Genomic DNA, 14,104 nt, shown 5'->3' on the forward strand with positions numbered 1-14,104 from the left:
CATAGTTTTGTTCACCTAGATCTTCATGTTTCATGCTACCAAGTCCGTTTTTTTAATGTATTACTATTATTGCATTCTGTATTAGTCAATTATAGAATTTTATTTTTTCAATATTTTGGTAACATTTTTAAAAGTGCATATGTGGAGCCCAAGTTCCACTGAGTTCCAGTATTGCTTTGCTTCATGAACCCTGTTCACATTACAGTGGACATATGTACAAACTGTATGTATAAGCATACACCTGATAGTAAGAAAGAGCCAACTTTACAGATGAAACTGGGGACTAGTAGGATTTCAGTTACATGTTCAGTGTTTTGAATGTAACAGGGTAATTATTGAATGCACATTTAAGGAAAAATGAAGAGTACAACTGTGCACAGACTATCTGCGTTCACTGTAAGCTGTAAACAGGGCTACAGTCCTTTTGAAAATGGAATATGTGTTTTTTGTTTTAAATTGACTCACCACACCACTTAACTTCACAGTAGTCCTATTTAGTGGCCTGTGTTGGCTAAATGGTAAGTGAACCATTCCAACACGTGATGGTATAATAGTTTAGTCCTGTGTTTCTAACCACTTTTTAATTTTCAAATATATAAACATGTAGTATTAAAGTGCCCCCCCCCCAAAAAAAAACATTGAGATGTTCCCCATAAACAAGCTGTTTTGAATAGAAAGGGCTAATGAAATGCATTAAAGTTTCATGAGCTTATACTCTCCCCATTCATAATACTTCACGGTTTATTCTCTTCGCTGTTTAAAAAAATCCAGCCCAAATCTGAGTCCCTTTAAGGTCTTTAGGAAATGGTGTACAAAGAGGGGTGCTTCTTGACTTCTACTGCTAGATTATCGCATGCTAGATCACTACAAAGACTAGGGTGCAGCAGTTCTATCTCCATCACAATAGTTGTGCAAAGGGGACAGATGAATGTTTGTTGAATACTTTATAAGCATGAGGCATGTACTGGAGCACTGAAATGTTTAGTTTCTTGGTGTAATTGACCACAAAATTACTGAACAGCAAATAAAAAATAATAGAGGTCAAAATTTAACAGGGTACAACCTAAGAATCCTTTTTCTTCTCTGCCCAGTTTTTACACAGTTTGAAAAAATGAGATTTTCACTGTGCAAATTAAATGCTATTAATTGTAAGGTTTATGTATGATCAGTCACTCATTCTTCTCTTTTATTATGAATTTTCTGCCCTAATGGTTTTTAACAAAATGGCTGCCAAGTGACTGAAATTGCCTTTCTAGGGTGGACAGTTTTGGGCTTCCACAGCCCTTTTAGCTCTTGTTGCCGGTGTTCCCAAAGTAGCAAAACTATGTGGCGCTTTTCTTTGCACGTTCTTTACCTCAGCCCCTTGCTAATGTCTGCCATTCCCCTGCTGCTGCCACCATAGCTTTTTTTTTATTAAAAAAACCCAGCAATCACTTGATCACTTCAGCACAATATTAATAATTTATTGCCATGCTGTAGCTCCTCCAACCCCCAATCTTTCAATTAAGGGCGGGGAAGCTGTATTCCTTTTTGTTGCAGAGGCTGAAGGGAAAGTTAGCGCTTACATATCTGCACCAAGAAGAGCTAGATAATTTTTTTAAATGAAAGCTGGGAATTTAGATCACAGTGATATCTACAAGTGAGGGACTTGCAATTACTTCTAGAGGCCAATTCGCTTTTGTTGTTGTTCCAGTGTGCGTCATCTTACATTTCACCACCACTGAACTTCGTCTGTCACACTGTTGCCCACTCCTCAAGTTTATGGAGATTGTCATGGAGCTCTTCAGTCATCCTTGCTTTTTATCATCCAGAATAATTTTGTGTCATCTGCAAACCTGGCTATTGTGCCGCTTGCCCCTAGTTCCAGACGGGCTGCACAACTGGGAAATACTTTAATACCGCCGTGAATGAAAATGACATGGTAGAATGAATCCAAGCATTGATGTCACTTATAAGAACTAGTATTAGCTTAAAGTCCTGCTGTCTATGGATTTGGGTCTGGTGGAGGCCTTTGTGGTATCTTCACATAGTAATGCTATTATTGGACTGAGCACTGAAAAGTGTTCATAAAATCTCTCGCAAATGCTCAGTCTCCTCAGTTTGGCCAACTTGTGAAGAAAATATGGCCTTGACACTTGACAGTCAAAACCAATTGATTTAGAAATATTTTGAATTTCATATTTTCCCTGCTCAAAACCTACTTTCGTGTTCTGGGTTAGGGAAGAATGAATGAAGATCCTGTATGCAAAAACATTAAGCAATTAGGCAATGGGAAATTGGGGTGTATGTCTTTCAACAAGAGCGGGATAAACCTTATAAATAAGACAAGGCGCTCATCAAACCCGGGCAGGCTTTCCATATGCAAGGCTACTCTGAATGCGCTTCATAAGGGCTGCAAGCGATGGCAAGCCCAGGTCCGTCCATGTGGCGCCCTCTCCCAGTTCAACCGCGGCTCTCGCGGCTTCTCGTTCGACCCCCATCCCGCGGCCTGGCCCGGAAGGAGCCTCATAGCCGCCATGCTTCCTCCACGACGCCAGGACGGCGCTCTCTTCTGTCGCCCTTTTCCGGTGCGGCGGAGCCTGCCGAGGCAGCGAGCTACGAGGCTCAAGCGCTCCATGGGGCGGTGCGGCTATGGGGCCGCCGTCTTCAGCGCTCGCCGCGGAGCAGCTGGGTTCAAAGCCCTGGTATTCGGGCACGCCTCAGCCGCCGGAGTCGGGCTGGGAACGAGTCTTTGAGCTCTTCCGCAAAGAGTGAGTGAAGGCGTGCGAGAGAAGCCCGGCTAAGACGCAACCTTGTGAAGGAAAGGAGGGCAGCCCTACCAGCGAGCGCCTTTACGGCTCCGGGGTGCTGCGCGCGGCTCTCGACCCCGCTCAAGGACCTTTTGGGTTGCGGCTTCCACTTGCTATTGAGAAGCAGAATCTGTGGCTTAACCTAGTCCAGAAGAGGCTGGCGTTCTGGTCCTCAAATAACTGCCTGCCCTTATCTCCAGCCAGATCGACAGTACCCCTTTGCTTTGCAAGTGCTAGAGAGAAATTTCGTTTTTGAAAATGTGTGCACAGATGAAAGGGGTATTCCGGAAAGCAGGGATCCAGAGCATCTCTAGGCTCCCGAAATAAGGAATTCCTATTGGCAGGGGCCGCTAGAGTTGCCAAAAAGTAGTGTAACTTCTCTTACTCTGAAGTCTCACTTTTAATAGAGGTCGAGGATATATCTTTAGAGGGTTTTTTTAAAAGCTACTCACAAAATCAGTAGTAATCATATGATCTTTTTGAAAATATATACTATTTAGGGAAAATATACTGGACAGGAACAGATATTTGAACATCAATAGGATGTTAATTCTGATGCTGATCTATGGTTGGGGTGATTATTCTAAAGGGTGTCAGAGCCATGGTAGGAATATCATATATTGGACAGCCACTAAAGATTTAATTTTCATGATTTTTTTTTGTAGTGAATTAAATCAGTACCCAGAAGAAACTGTCAATATCTGTAAAGCAACATTTACAGGAGGCATTATTGGCTTGGTATATGGAGGCATTCCGGGCTTTACGTATGCCAAGAAACGATACATTGAACAGAGCTGTGCAGAGATATACTACAATCGCCTGGATGCTGTGGTATGGAGAAAGATCCGGCATTGTAAAGCATGTGTCCCCGTAGCTTTTGTTTGTCTTTTTTTGTTGTTATATATCTTTAAGTGAGTATGTGTGTGTGCACCTGGAAGTCATGGCAGCTTCTGGTAAATGATCCCTAACTGTGGGCCTGGAGAATGTTCAGAGAGGTGACTGAATAAAGCCTACTCTATATCCTCTCAGCTTGGTGTTCCAAAGAGGTCTCCCATCGAAGTACTAACCAGAGTCGACCCCTGTTTAGCTTCCGACTGTCTTGAGAAAGGGCCTTCACAGATTAGGAACCAGAATCAGCATAAACTCGTTTTTTATGCTGCAGGCATTTTAAACACTCAGCTGTGAAGCAACAAGTGTTGAGAAATCAAGTAATAACATAAGTACACTAGTGTAAAAGTACTTTTGTTCTGGCAAAATTACAGCCAGTGGAATTGTGTTCTGTGCATGGGTGAAATACACACTTGTTTGTTTAAAAGGCATATATGTGGTCTGGGGCAGTAGTTCTACGAAGCAAGCGGATGTGTGCTAGAGGCAGATGCAAAAAAGTTAGTGAAAAGTTGGTGGTGCAATTAAAGAGAGCAGATATTTAATCAATTAATTACCCAATGCATTTTTCCTCAGACCCTAATTAAGCTAGTGTGAACTGCATAGGGGAAATTAACTGGATAAATATTTGTTTTCCTTTATTGCACCATTAGCTTTTTGCCTACTTTTCTTTTTCTTGGTGACTGGTGTGATGGCCACACACTGTGGCCCTTTTGTTTTTTTCCACAATCACAAACATGTCAGGTTTCCTCATTAACATCTGGAATGGCATATATGGAATGTTATTTTCTACCTGTTTATTTACAATGCAACCCTGGGCGGAGTACAGTAACTCTGCCTAGGATCAGAACAAAGTTTGAGTCCAGTGGCAAGACAAAAAAGTTTCATTCACAGAAACATACCTTGTCACATACATTGAAACAGTTTCCTCAAGCCTTACTTATTGGGTGTGTGTGTGTGTGTGTGATTGCTGTCAGGAAGGTTCATTTAGAATCACGATGCACGTAAATAGCTGAAATTGGATGCAAGAAAGATCCATGAATGGCAGTAAATTAGCATACAAATGCAAGAATTAACAAACAGATGTGGAAACAAAGTTTGAGTTCAGTGGCACCTACAAGTCAAATAATATTCAGTTCTGGGTACAAGTGAGAACTGAGAGACTTGGTATATACACTCCTTCAGATTCAATGAAACAGATTTCTTCAAATATTACATTTAGGTGGGGGGTTAGTTGCCAGGAGGAGCTAATAAGGGTCAAGACACCTAAGTAACTGAGCAATAAATACAGCTGAGATTGAAGTAACACATTATATGACATGTAAATAGCAGTAAATTAATATACAGATAATAAAGGAGTTAACAACATATGTGAGAGCTAAGTTTGAGTCCACTTTTAAGACCAGCAAAGTTTGATTTCTGGGTATAAGTGAGAACTGAGTGACTTGACATCTGTAATGAGATAATGTTTCGTCCTGGAGGTTCCATTGTTCTGTGTTTCATGCTTGTGTATGAAAGCTTATACTGTGCATTAAACTTTGTTGGTCTTAAAGGTGCCACTGGACTCAAACCTTGTTCTACTGCTTCAGACCCACCTGGGTACCCCACCTGAGCCTGTCTGCCTAGGATTGCACTACAAATATTTGCTGTGGCCACATCTTCACAACTGTAATGAAAACAGTCTTAATTTCTCCACAGCAATCTGCACACCGTGCAGCTATACGGGGCTTCATCCGTTACGGCTGGCGATGGAGCTGGAGAATTGCTGCCTTTGTAGCAATATTCAAGTAAGTGTGCCTTCATTACTTGTAGGAGACATATTTGTAGTTCTTCAGTGATTCCATTCATTCATAGCAATCCAGCTACCAGACTGTTATGATACACAATGTACAAAAACATCACACACAACCCTGTTGCAGTTGCAGAGAATTTTCCTTACACTTAATCTAGAGCTTTTTGATCCATAACTATTGCAAATGTCTGCCACTCAGTGAACTGTTAATGCAACATCAGTTTATGGGCAAACTGCAGGAGATACTTTGCATTTCTGAGATGTAAAAGCTGTTTAAGATTTGTATGTAAGCTTTTCTAAACTTTTGAAATCTTGCTACTAGTTTTAAAACTTCAATCACTGAAAACTTTGTTCACTTGACGCATTTGTCATCCACCTCTACCTTGTGAAGCTAGTTTGATACATGCTTTATATTTAATCTCTTTGCAGATTAAAAAAATAGATGCTGTCACTTCTGTGGCATGCATTTTAATTTTGCTACATGTATATGAAATCAGGTTTTCTTACATGTTACATTCAGTGTTCCCTCTAAAGCTGAGTTAGTGTAAGCTAGCTCACAGCTTTTTAGCCTCCAGCTCACACATTTTTGTCTTAGCTCAGGAAAAATGACCCCCAGAGCAATTATGCAGTAGCTTACAACGTTAATGCCAGTAGCTTATGAAGTAGAATTTTTGCTCAAAAGACTCCACAGCTTAGAGGGAGTATTGGTTACATGTGAGCTGTGTCATGTGTAGGAGGAGGAGTCAGATGTAAAATGGCTCTTGTTGGCCAAATGGTCTTGCTGCTGTTTGAGAAATGAAATTTTGTACACCTTTTCAACTGGGATCTGCAGGCTTTCAGTGTGGGCATTCAGAAATTGTGGTTCTTCCATCCAAGTAACCCTTGTTTTTATTTCTCTGGCAGCACTGTGAACATCAGTTTGTCTGCGTATCGTGATAAAAGCTCACTCAGTCATTTTGTTGCTGCAGGAGGTGAGATTGTCTACTTTGAATGATAATTGTCTCCAGTTTGAGTGTGCATCTTATTGCTGCATCTTATTCTTCCAAGTTTAATATTTGAAATCAGAAATAATACTGTTCTTAAACTGGGGAGATATATCTTAAGTGCATCTTAACCATCTTAAGTGTATTTACTTTTAAGTGCTGGTTAGCTTAGAAAAACAATCCCTTCCAAATGTGTGTACTTATGTTTATAGCATTAATATTGTAGCTTGCAGTTGATCTTGGATGAAAGATTAAGTAATAAATTCTAATTACATCATAAATAAATTATTAATTTTACAGGAATAAGTAATAAATTATTAAAGTATTATTAAATTAGAGGATTAGTAAAAAACTTGATCTTGTTTGGAGAATGGCCATGGCTTCAGTGGTAGAGCTTCAGTGGTAGAACATCTGGGTTCAATCCCTGGCATATCCAGGGAGATGCTATGAAAGACCACTGCCTGAGATCCTGGAGAGCCAGTGCCAGTCATAGTAGATACATTATCATGGACAATGTATTCCCAGTTGTGTGGATTCATCAGTTTGTTTTAAGTGTAAACTTAGAACCATAGAGCTTGAAGGGACAACCAGGGTAATCTAGTCCAATTCCCTGTACAATGAAGGAAATTAATGAATACCTTCCCCCCCCCCCCAAAAAAAAAACCCCACTGACCCCTCTCCATGCCCAGAAGATGGCAAAAACAAACAAAAAAATCTCTGGGATCCCTACCAAAACTGGCTTGGATTAAAATTGCTGCCTGTCCTGAAAGTGGGGATCAGCTTTCTCAAGGCATGTAAGAAAGCAACACAAGAACTACTACGCAAGAAAGGAACACAAGCACTGATGCAGTCCTTCCTGCCCTCCTTCTTATGATCTGCCTAAGTTCACAGAATCAGCATTGCTGTCAGATGGCCATCTAGCCTCTGTTTGAAAACCTCCAAAGGAGAGCCCACTACCTCTCAAGGCTGTTCCACTGAGGAACTGCAATAACTGTCACAAAGTTCTTTTGATTTAATTTCAACTTGTTGGTTCTGGTCCAGTCTTTTGGGGCAACAGAAAACAACTCTGCATCATCCTCTATATAGATCCAAGTGGGCAACCGTGTTGGTCTGAAGCAATAGAACAAAGCAGTAGAAAAGTGCACCTTTAAGACCAACTAAGTTTTATTCAGAATGCAAGCTTTCATATGCTCTTAAGCAGACTTCATCAGACAAAACTGGAATGGCAAGCCATCTTTAAATTTAGAGAAAGTGGGCAGTGAGTTGGTATGTAGAGTCATGGGAATCTGCTGAAAGATTCCCATGACTCTACATACCAACTCACTGCCCACTTTCTCTATATTTAAAGATGGCTTGATTTACTTTCTCTATATTTAAAGCTGCTCTCTAGGATGTCAGGTGGAGGTCTTTCACATCTCCTGCTGTCCAGTCTTTTTTAGCTGAGGATTGACCCTGGGACTTTCTGCATGCCAGCAGATGTTTTACCACTGAGTCTGAGCCTTTCATTGTGATGTATTTTGCTGTATTCCTATACATTATTGAAGTTTGTAGTTTATAGTGAGTTGACTTTTCCAGCTTCTGCCTGTTTCCAGTTCGTAAACTGAGAGACTGAATCAGAATGGATTATCACATTGCCTGGTCGTTGTATGCATGACAGGCAGCTGCTCTTTCACTATATACATGCAGGAAGTTCTTTCTCAACTTGATGCACAGCAAAAACCACCCTGCATTTTTTTTCTTGGATGTGCTATATGGGATCACTTCTAGAGGGGTAGCCATGTTAGCCTGCTGCAGCTGAAATAGCAAAGAGTCATGTGGCAATGTAAAAACTAAAACAGTCATTGTGGCATCAGCTTTGGCAAACCAGAGCCCATGTCATCAGATATATGAAGTGACAAGGTAGCCTGTATTTCATGAAAGCTGGTCCTGAAATAAATGCATTGCACTTTAAACAGCCAAAGGTTGTTTGTTATTTTGACCTGGAGGAGATACTTCCTCATCTCTGACCATGGTAAGCTACTAGATAGAAATGAGTGCATTTATTGCTTGTATTGCTCAGCTATCATAATAGGCAAAGGCACATAAGTGTTGTTGGGGATTCTCCTGACCTGAAGTACAGACTACTCATTATGGGCTAAAGTGAGGCCACTTCACACTCAAACTGCTGCAGAGAACATAGTATTACATTGGTGTTTCCCACAGCAAATATGAGCAGGTATTTGTGTGTGTGATGCTGAAACCTTGGATACTTTATGTAGAAAAACAACAGTGTGATGCTAGTGTTTCTCATAGGAACACATGGGATTTCTTAAATGGAATGGGAATGTCTGAGCAGCTATCACAAAAGCATTATGGTTGAGTCTTCCTGCAAACCTCTTTTCATGACCAGATTTTATTTTATTTTATTTTCAGCTGTTACAGGAGGCTTGTTCAGGTTTCACTTGGGCTTGGGACGTTTTGCAGCAGGCAGCATTTTTGGAGCATTGTTGGGGTAGGTTACATGCCATATACACATGCATGTACCAGTAATCAGAGGTAAAATTACTTGTACCAGGCATGTATTTTTTTATTTCAATTTATATCCCGCCCTCCACGCCAAAGCAGGCTCAGGGCGACTTACATATTCATGTATGAACATGAAACACATGAAACAAACATAAAATATTAAAACATAAAAACATAAAATATTAAGAAACATTCGAGGTGCTATTGATCTTTAGATGGTAATCTGTTTAATAAAATGGATGGCTGCCTATTCTGTTTTGTATTAACTATTCTGCTGCTCCAGTTGGATGTTATATATAGAACAGCTCCTAGGGTCATGCTAGAGGTAGACTGGATGTTTCAGCATCTGTTGTAGCCTGTGATCTGATTAACAAATGCCTGATGGAAGAGCACTGTCTTGCAGGCCTTGTGGAACTGTGTGAGCTCTCATAGGGCCCTAACCAGGGAGCTTGTTCCACCAGCCCGGAGCTACAACAGAGAAGGCCCTGGCTCTGGTTATCATGAGCCTGGCTTCTTTGAGGCCAGGGATTGAGAGCAGGTTTTGTGACCCTGACCGAAGTGCTCTCCGGGGAACATGTGGGGAAAGGCGGTCCCGAAGGTATACAGGTCCCTGGCCATATAGGGCTTTAAAGGTAAGAACCAGCACCTTGAAACGAACCCTGTAGCATTTAGATATTATTCCAAACCCATTTTCTTGCTTGGAGAATATAGCTGCTTCCCCCATTCCAGCCTTTTTTGTTCACCTCAACTTCTGTCATGGGAATAGGTATTCCTAATTGGATCCTAATATTTAAAGGACCAGAGAAGCTGAATTGCTTTAAAATTGATGCTTTTTGTGGTGGAGCCATTGCTAATCAAGAAGGGGCCTTATTCATTTATACTTTATATCGTGAATTGGATCTGGAGTAATTTTCTTGTTAATGGAAGGCACTTCTGTCCAAGGAATGGAACTTTCCTGCCTCTCCTCTCGTGTAGCTTATTGAGTTCCCTGAAAATACTGCCGCTAATTGACAATAAACTCTTTTGGGGAAATCTGGGCTACTAGAGGAGGGGAGGCAGAAGAATTCTATTCAGCTGATGGAATGCCAACCATTATTGAAAACCAAACACTGGATCCATCCCCTATGTAAATAATAAAAGGGTGGAATCAAAAATATACTAAGTAATTGGAATTTGTTCTCAGTCAGCTATCCAACCCATGATCCTATCAGTACTAAATTAAATCCATAATAATAGTAGTAGTGTCTGTATGTAAGGCATCATATTAGGAAAAGATGATAAAATGTCAAGTTGGAGAATCCTATTCTCTGAGGTGTGGATAATAAGAGCCTCACTTTATTGCACTGAATTCTGTTTATAATTGTTTTTTAAAGTAGAGACTTCTTGTTGATTGAAGCGATGAAAGTACTAGCAGAGTGGTGTATCAGTAATCATGTGGTTGGGGGCTCTTATCATTCCTAATTGCTGTGACCATTAATGTGCACATCTGATTCAAAGGTGGTTGGGGGCTCTTATTCTTAATTGCTGTGACCATTAATGTGCTCCACACGGTTACTCCTGCTTCCTGTGTCATCTCCAACAGTGTCCCTGCAGGAGGATTGGTGATGGCAGTGCAGAAGCTTTCTGGTGAAACTTTTATTGAGAAAAGAAAACGGGAGCGAAAGGAACTGTATGAACAGCAGCTCATAGAGTGGTAAGGAACCTGTGCTATTTTGCTTTAATTGCTTGTTCTGACACTGAGCCAGGGTAGAATCCCATAATTCCAAGTTTTCATTTAGTGAGAAGAGTTTCTAACAGAAAACACAGGGCTGAATCTCAGTCTTTCTCCAGACACTCCACTGTAAATGCGACTGTAGCTGTCCTGCCTATACTCTTGATACTGGCCTTAAATCTTTTTCAAACTGAGATTAAAATATGCCTTCTAATAGCACAGCTATAATAAGTAATCTAGTTAGTTTTAGTCAATGTGACCTTGGGTGACCAGAGGTAAAGATGTATAATGCTGGACACCACCAATGGGATAATTGCTCTTTATAATGAGATAAGCACCTTTTGTTTTTATTCAAACCAAGAAATATAATACTATTAATGAAAGCTTAATTCAGCAGCTTAATTTGCATTCTATCTTGTCCTTAAAATCTTATGCTAATCTTTAGTGATTAATAATCTGGGATTTTGAAATATGCACCTGTCGGCTTTTTGTGTAAAGTCCTTTCTAAGGTGCATTTATATCCATTTCCTGCTATACAGAGATGGTTTGTTCTTTCCTAACCACAGAACAAATTGTTGGCTGGTCAGGTTATATTTGAGGAGATGCATTTTACGGTATTACTGGTGCCATTCAGTCGTGTAGTCTTACCAGAATATATGAAAAGGCATAGAGGGTTGTTTAAAGTGGTTGGTTTCTATGTCAATTTTGGATAAATTACAGCTAGATAAATTACTGCTGAACAACAGGCATTCCAGAATGGAGGGATTGGCTTTTTTGTCAAGGCCTCTTTGAAGGAATTTTCTTTTTTCCAAGATGGACTGTACACCATAAAATAATACCAGAGGGTTGGCTTCAGATTCCTGTTATAATTGGAGAATGAGATGAGTTGCAGTGTCTTACTCCTATTAACCCTTTTTATTGCTTCAGGAACACCAGCCTCATCATCACTGAGAATGTCTCAAAAGAATCAGATTACCTTCAAGAAGGGACTGAGAAATGATGAAAAGCTCCAGAAATGTGTAAATCTTGTCCCAAATTCTGAATCTTGACTGAACTGCAATGGGATTTGTGGCACAAACTGGACTCATAACATCTGTGTCAGTAGTTCTTGTGCTTAAATTCTCCCCATGCCCTGTTTCCCAGGGACTCTAAATGACAAGGGCCCATACACAGGTTTGCTCAGTTACACTTCGGAATGTTCAACTTTGAATGGTGATTTTGATTAGAGAGGGGCAGTTAATGGAATAAAATGAACATAGAAAATCAAAAGCAAAAAAATCAAGTTTTACTGGGGTAAGCTGTAAGTGTGATGATGGGTAAGTTGAGGTGGTATTCCAAGTTTGTTTTTTTAAGAGTGGAGTAACTTTAAGAAAGAGTTTAGAACAGCTACATTTATTTAAATATTTAAAGTGGAAACAAGATATAAATCCAGCAATAACTTGTAATATAGTACACTTTACCTTCCTGAATAGTATTGCTCTTAAGAACGTCTCTTAAAAAAAATAAGGTCACTGATCAACACACAGAGTTAATAAAGTAATCTGACCTCCAATATAATGTATTGCCTGATATTTTCAGTGTAAAGCTGGTTCAATAAATACACATGGAGATGTCTATGTAATGTTATTATTTTTAAAATTTTAATTAATTTTAATTTTTGGATTTATATCCCGCCCTTTTCTGTAATCCAACTCTTACAGAATGGCAGTTCAGATTCTGAATTTGTCAAATCAAGAAAACATGTACATTATCTTTACATTGTATAATTTTATATGGGGATTCAGTTTTCACAGTGTGGATTTTCCTTACATAGGCTGGGCACAGGAATATCTATGGCTATTTGGGGCAATTTTTGGATTTATATCCCACCGTTTCCTGTAATCCTTGAGTGGGTTATAACCCCTTGAAGAGTTAAGATATAGGGTGGTGTCCAGCATAACAGTGTAGTATGAATGCTTGCAGGGTGTGCTCCTTTCTCATTTCTGTCCATCTCCCAACTCCACTGCCAAAAAATGTCAAGGTTTATTTTTCAAGGATACCCAAGCATGTTCTAAGTATCACATAACTGTTACTATAGGGCTATTTTGTGTGTTCATTCTATCAGTGGTCTATCAATATATCATTGTACACAGCTCTGAATTATGAAGACACATATGCCTGGTTTTCCTGCAGTATAAACATAACATCATGTGTAAACATGATGTATTATTAGCTTTTTGGCATGACAGGCCTTGATTCCTGTTGGTCATTTGACCAACAGATACTACAGATAATTAATATATGAAAGCCTTTATAGAATATAGAATACCAAAGTTGAAGGTACCCACATGGGCACAGACAGCATAGATTATCTTCCTAGTCCAAATTAAAAATCAAACAATTTGGTTTTTTATGGCAAAACTGTTTGGCAACTCTAAGAGGAACAATATTTAGCACATACATCCTCTCTCCCCCCCCCCCCCCCGAAAATGTGTGTAGTTGGGAAACTAGACGATGTCATACAATCTTTTTTACCACAAATAATCACATAGTTGGCTGTTTTTTTTTCTGGAAGGGGAGTTGCCTGACAGTCATGCTTTTATGCTAAAGTCCTAACTTGAACATATGTAAATATTCTGGTCTCTGTTTTGTTTTTTGTGCAATGATGCCCATAATCTATTTGCCACAAACATTGGGAAAGAAAGAGGTGAGTATGCAAAGGGAATCAATCAACCGTATGCAATCACTGGTTGTGAGAATTGACTTCTATAGATTTGTGAACTTCTAATCATTGTTCACGCTTGCCCAGCCCACTTGCTTGCTGTCAGGAAGGAAAAAGCACACACCAAAAAACATGGTTAAGTTTTCCTTGTTTAATTGTATCAATCCAAAATAAAACTGTTAAATTGAAAACAATTCACTTATAACTTTAACATCTTAAGCACACTGAAAAGCTGTAGGGAGACTAATTACATACATTTCCCTGAAAAGCAGAAATAGACATAAACATGCTTTATGTTATAAAGTACAAGATCAAAACTTAACCTTCCTTTATAGTTATGTCTGTATAAATATACAAAAAGGCAGCCACAGCCTGAAGACATACAGTTCTGAGAAGATTTGGTGGAGAACACTGATGTTAGGGTATATTGTATCTTGGCATAATTACAATTTTTATTGCAGAGTGCTGCTTAATAAATATGCACAAACTGAGAAAATTGAGCCTGGGTGCAGAGAATGGAAGTTACCGCTCCCATCTTGCTGCTGTTTCTTTGAGTCAGGCATTCTTGGAAACAGCCTGCAGTGCTTGTTTTGCTCCAGTTTGTCTGATGGGAACTGATCAGAAACTGTTCCCAAGAATTTAGAGAGGGAAGGGTGTTTTATCTTGAGAACGTATCTACAGGAAAATCGTAACCCATGCCAAGGATCACCAGCTCAAAGAAGAGGGATTTTCACATAG

At 39.7% G+C, this 14,104-nt stretch overlaps 1 protein-coding gene across 1 annotated transcript; it reads left to right on the forward strand.

The window, feature by feature from the left end:
- Positions 1 to 2,538: 2,538 nt before the first annotated feature.
- Positions 2,539 to 12,279, forward strand: TIMMDC1 (translocase of inner mitochondrial membrane domain containing 1). Its single transcript, XM_060234452.1, is given in 8 exon segments — positions 2,539 to 2,750; positions 3,455 to 3,620; positions 5,373 to 5,461; positions 6,370 to 6,437; positions 8,862 to 8,940; positions 10,537 to 10,647; positions 11,593 to 11,661; positions 11,663 to 12,279. Coding segments are annotated over 8 exon segments (753 nt in total). The 5' UTR covers positions 2,539 to 2,631; the 3' UTR covers positions 11,715 to 12,279.
- The last annotated feature ends 1,825 nt before the right edge of the window (positions 12,280 to 14,104 follow it).

This window comes from Heteronotia binoei, chromosome 3, assembly GCF_032191835.1.
Source record: "Heteronotia binoei isolate CCM8104 ecotype False Entrance Well chromosome 3, APGP_CSIRO_Hbin_v1, whole genome shotgun sequence".
NCBI classification, from domain to species: Eukaryota; Metazoa; Chordata; class Lepidosauria; order Squamata; family Gekkonidae; genus Heteronotia; species Heteronotia binoei.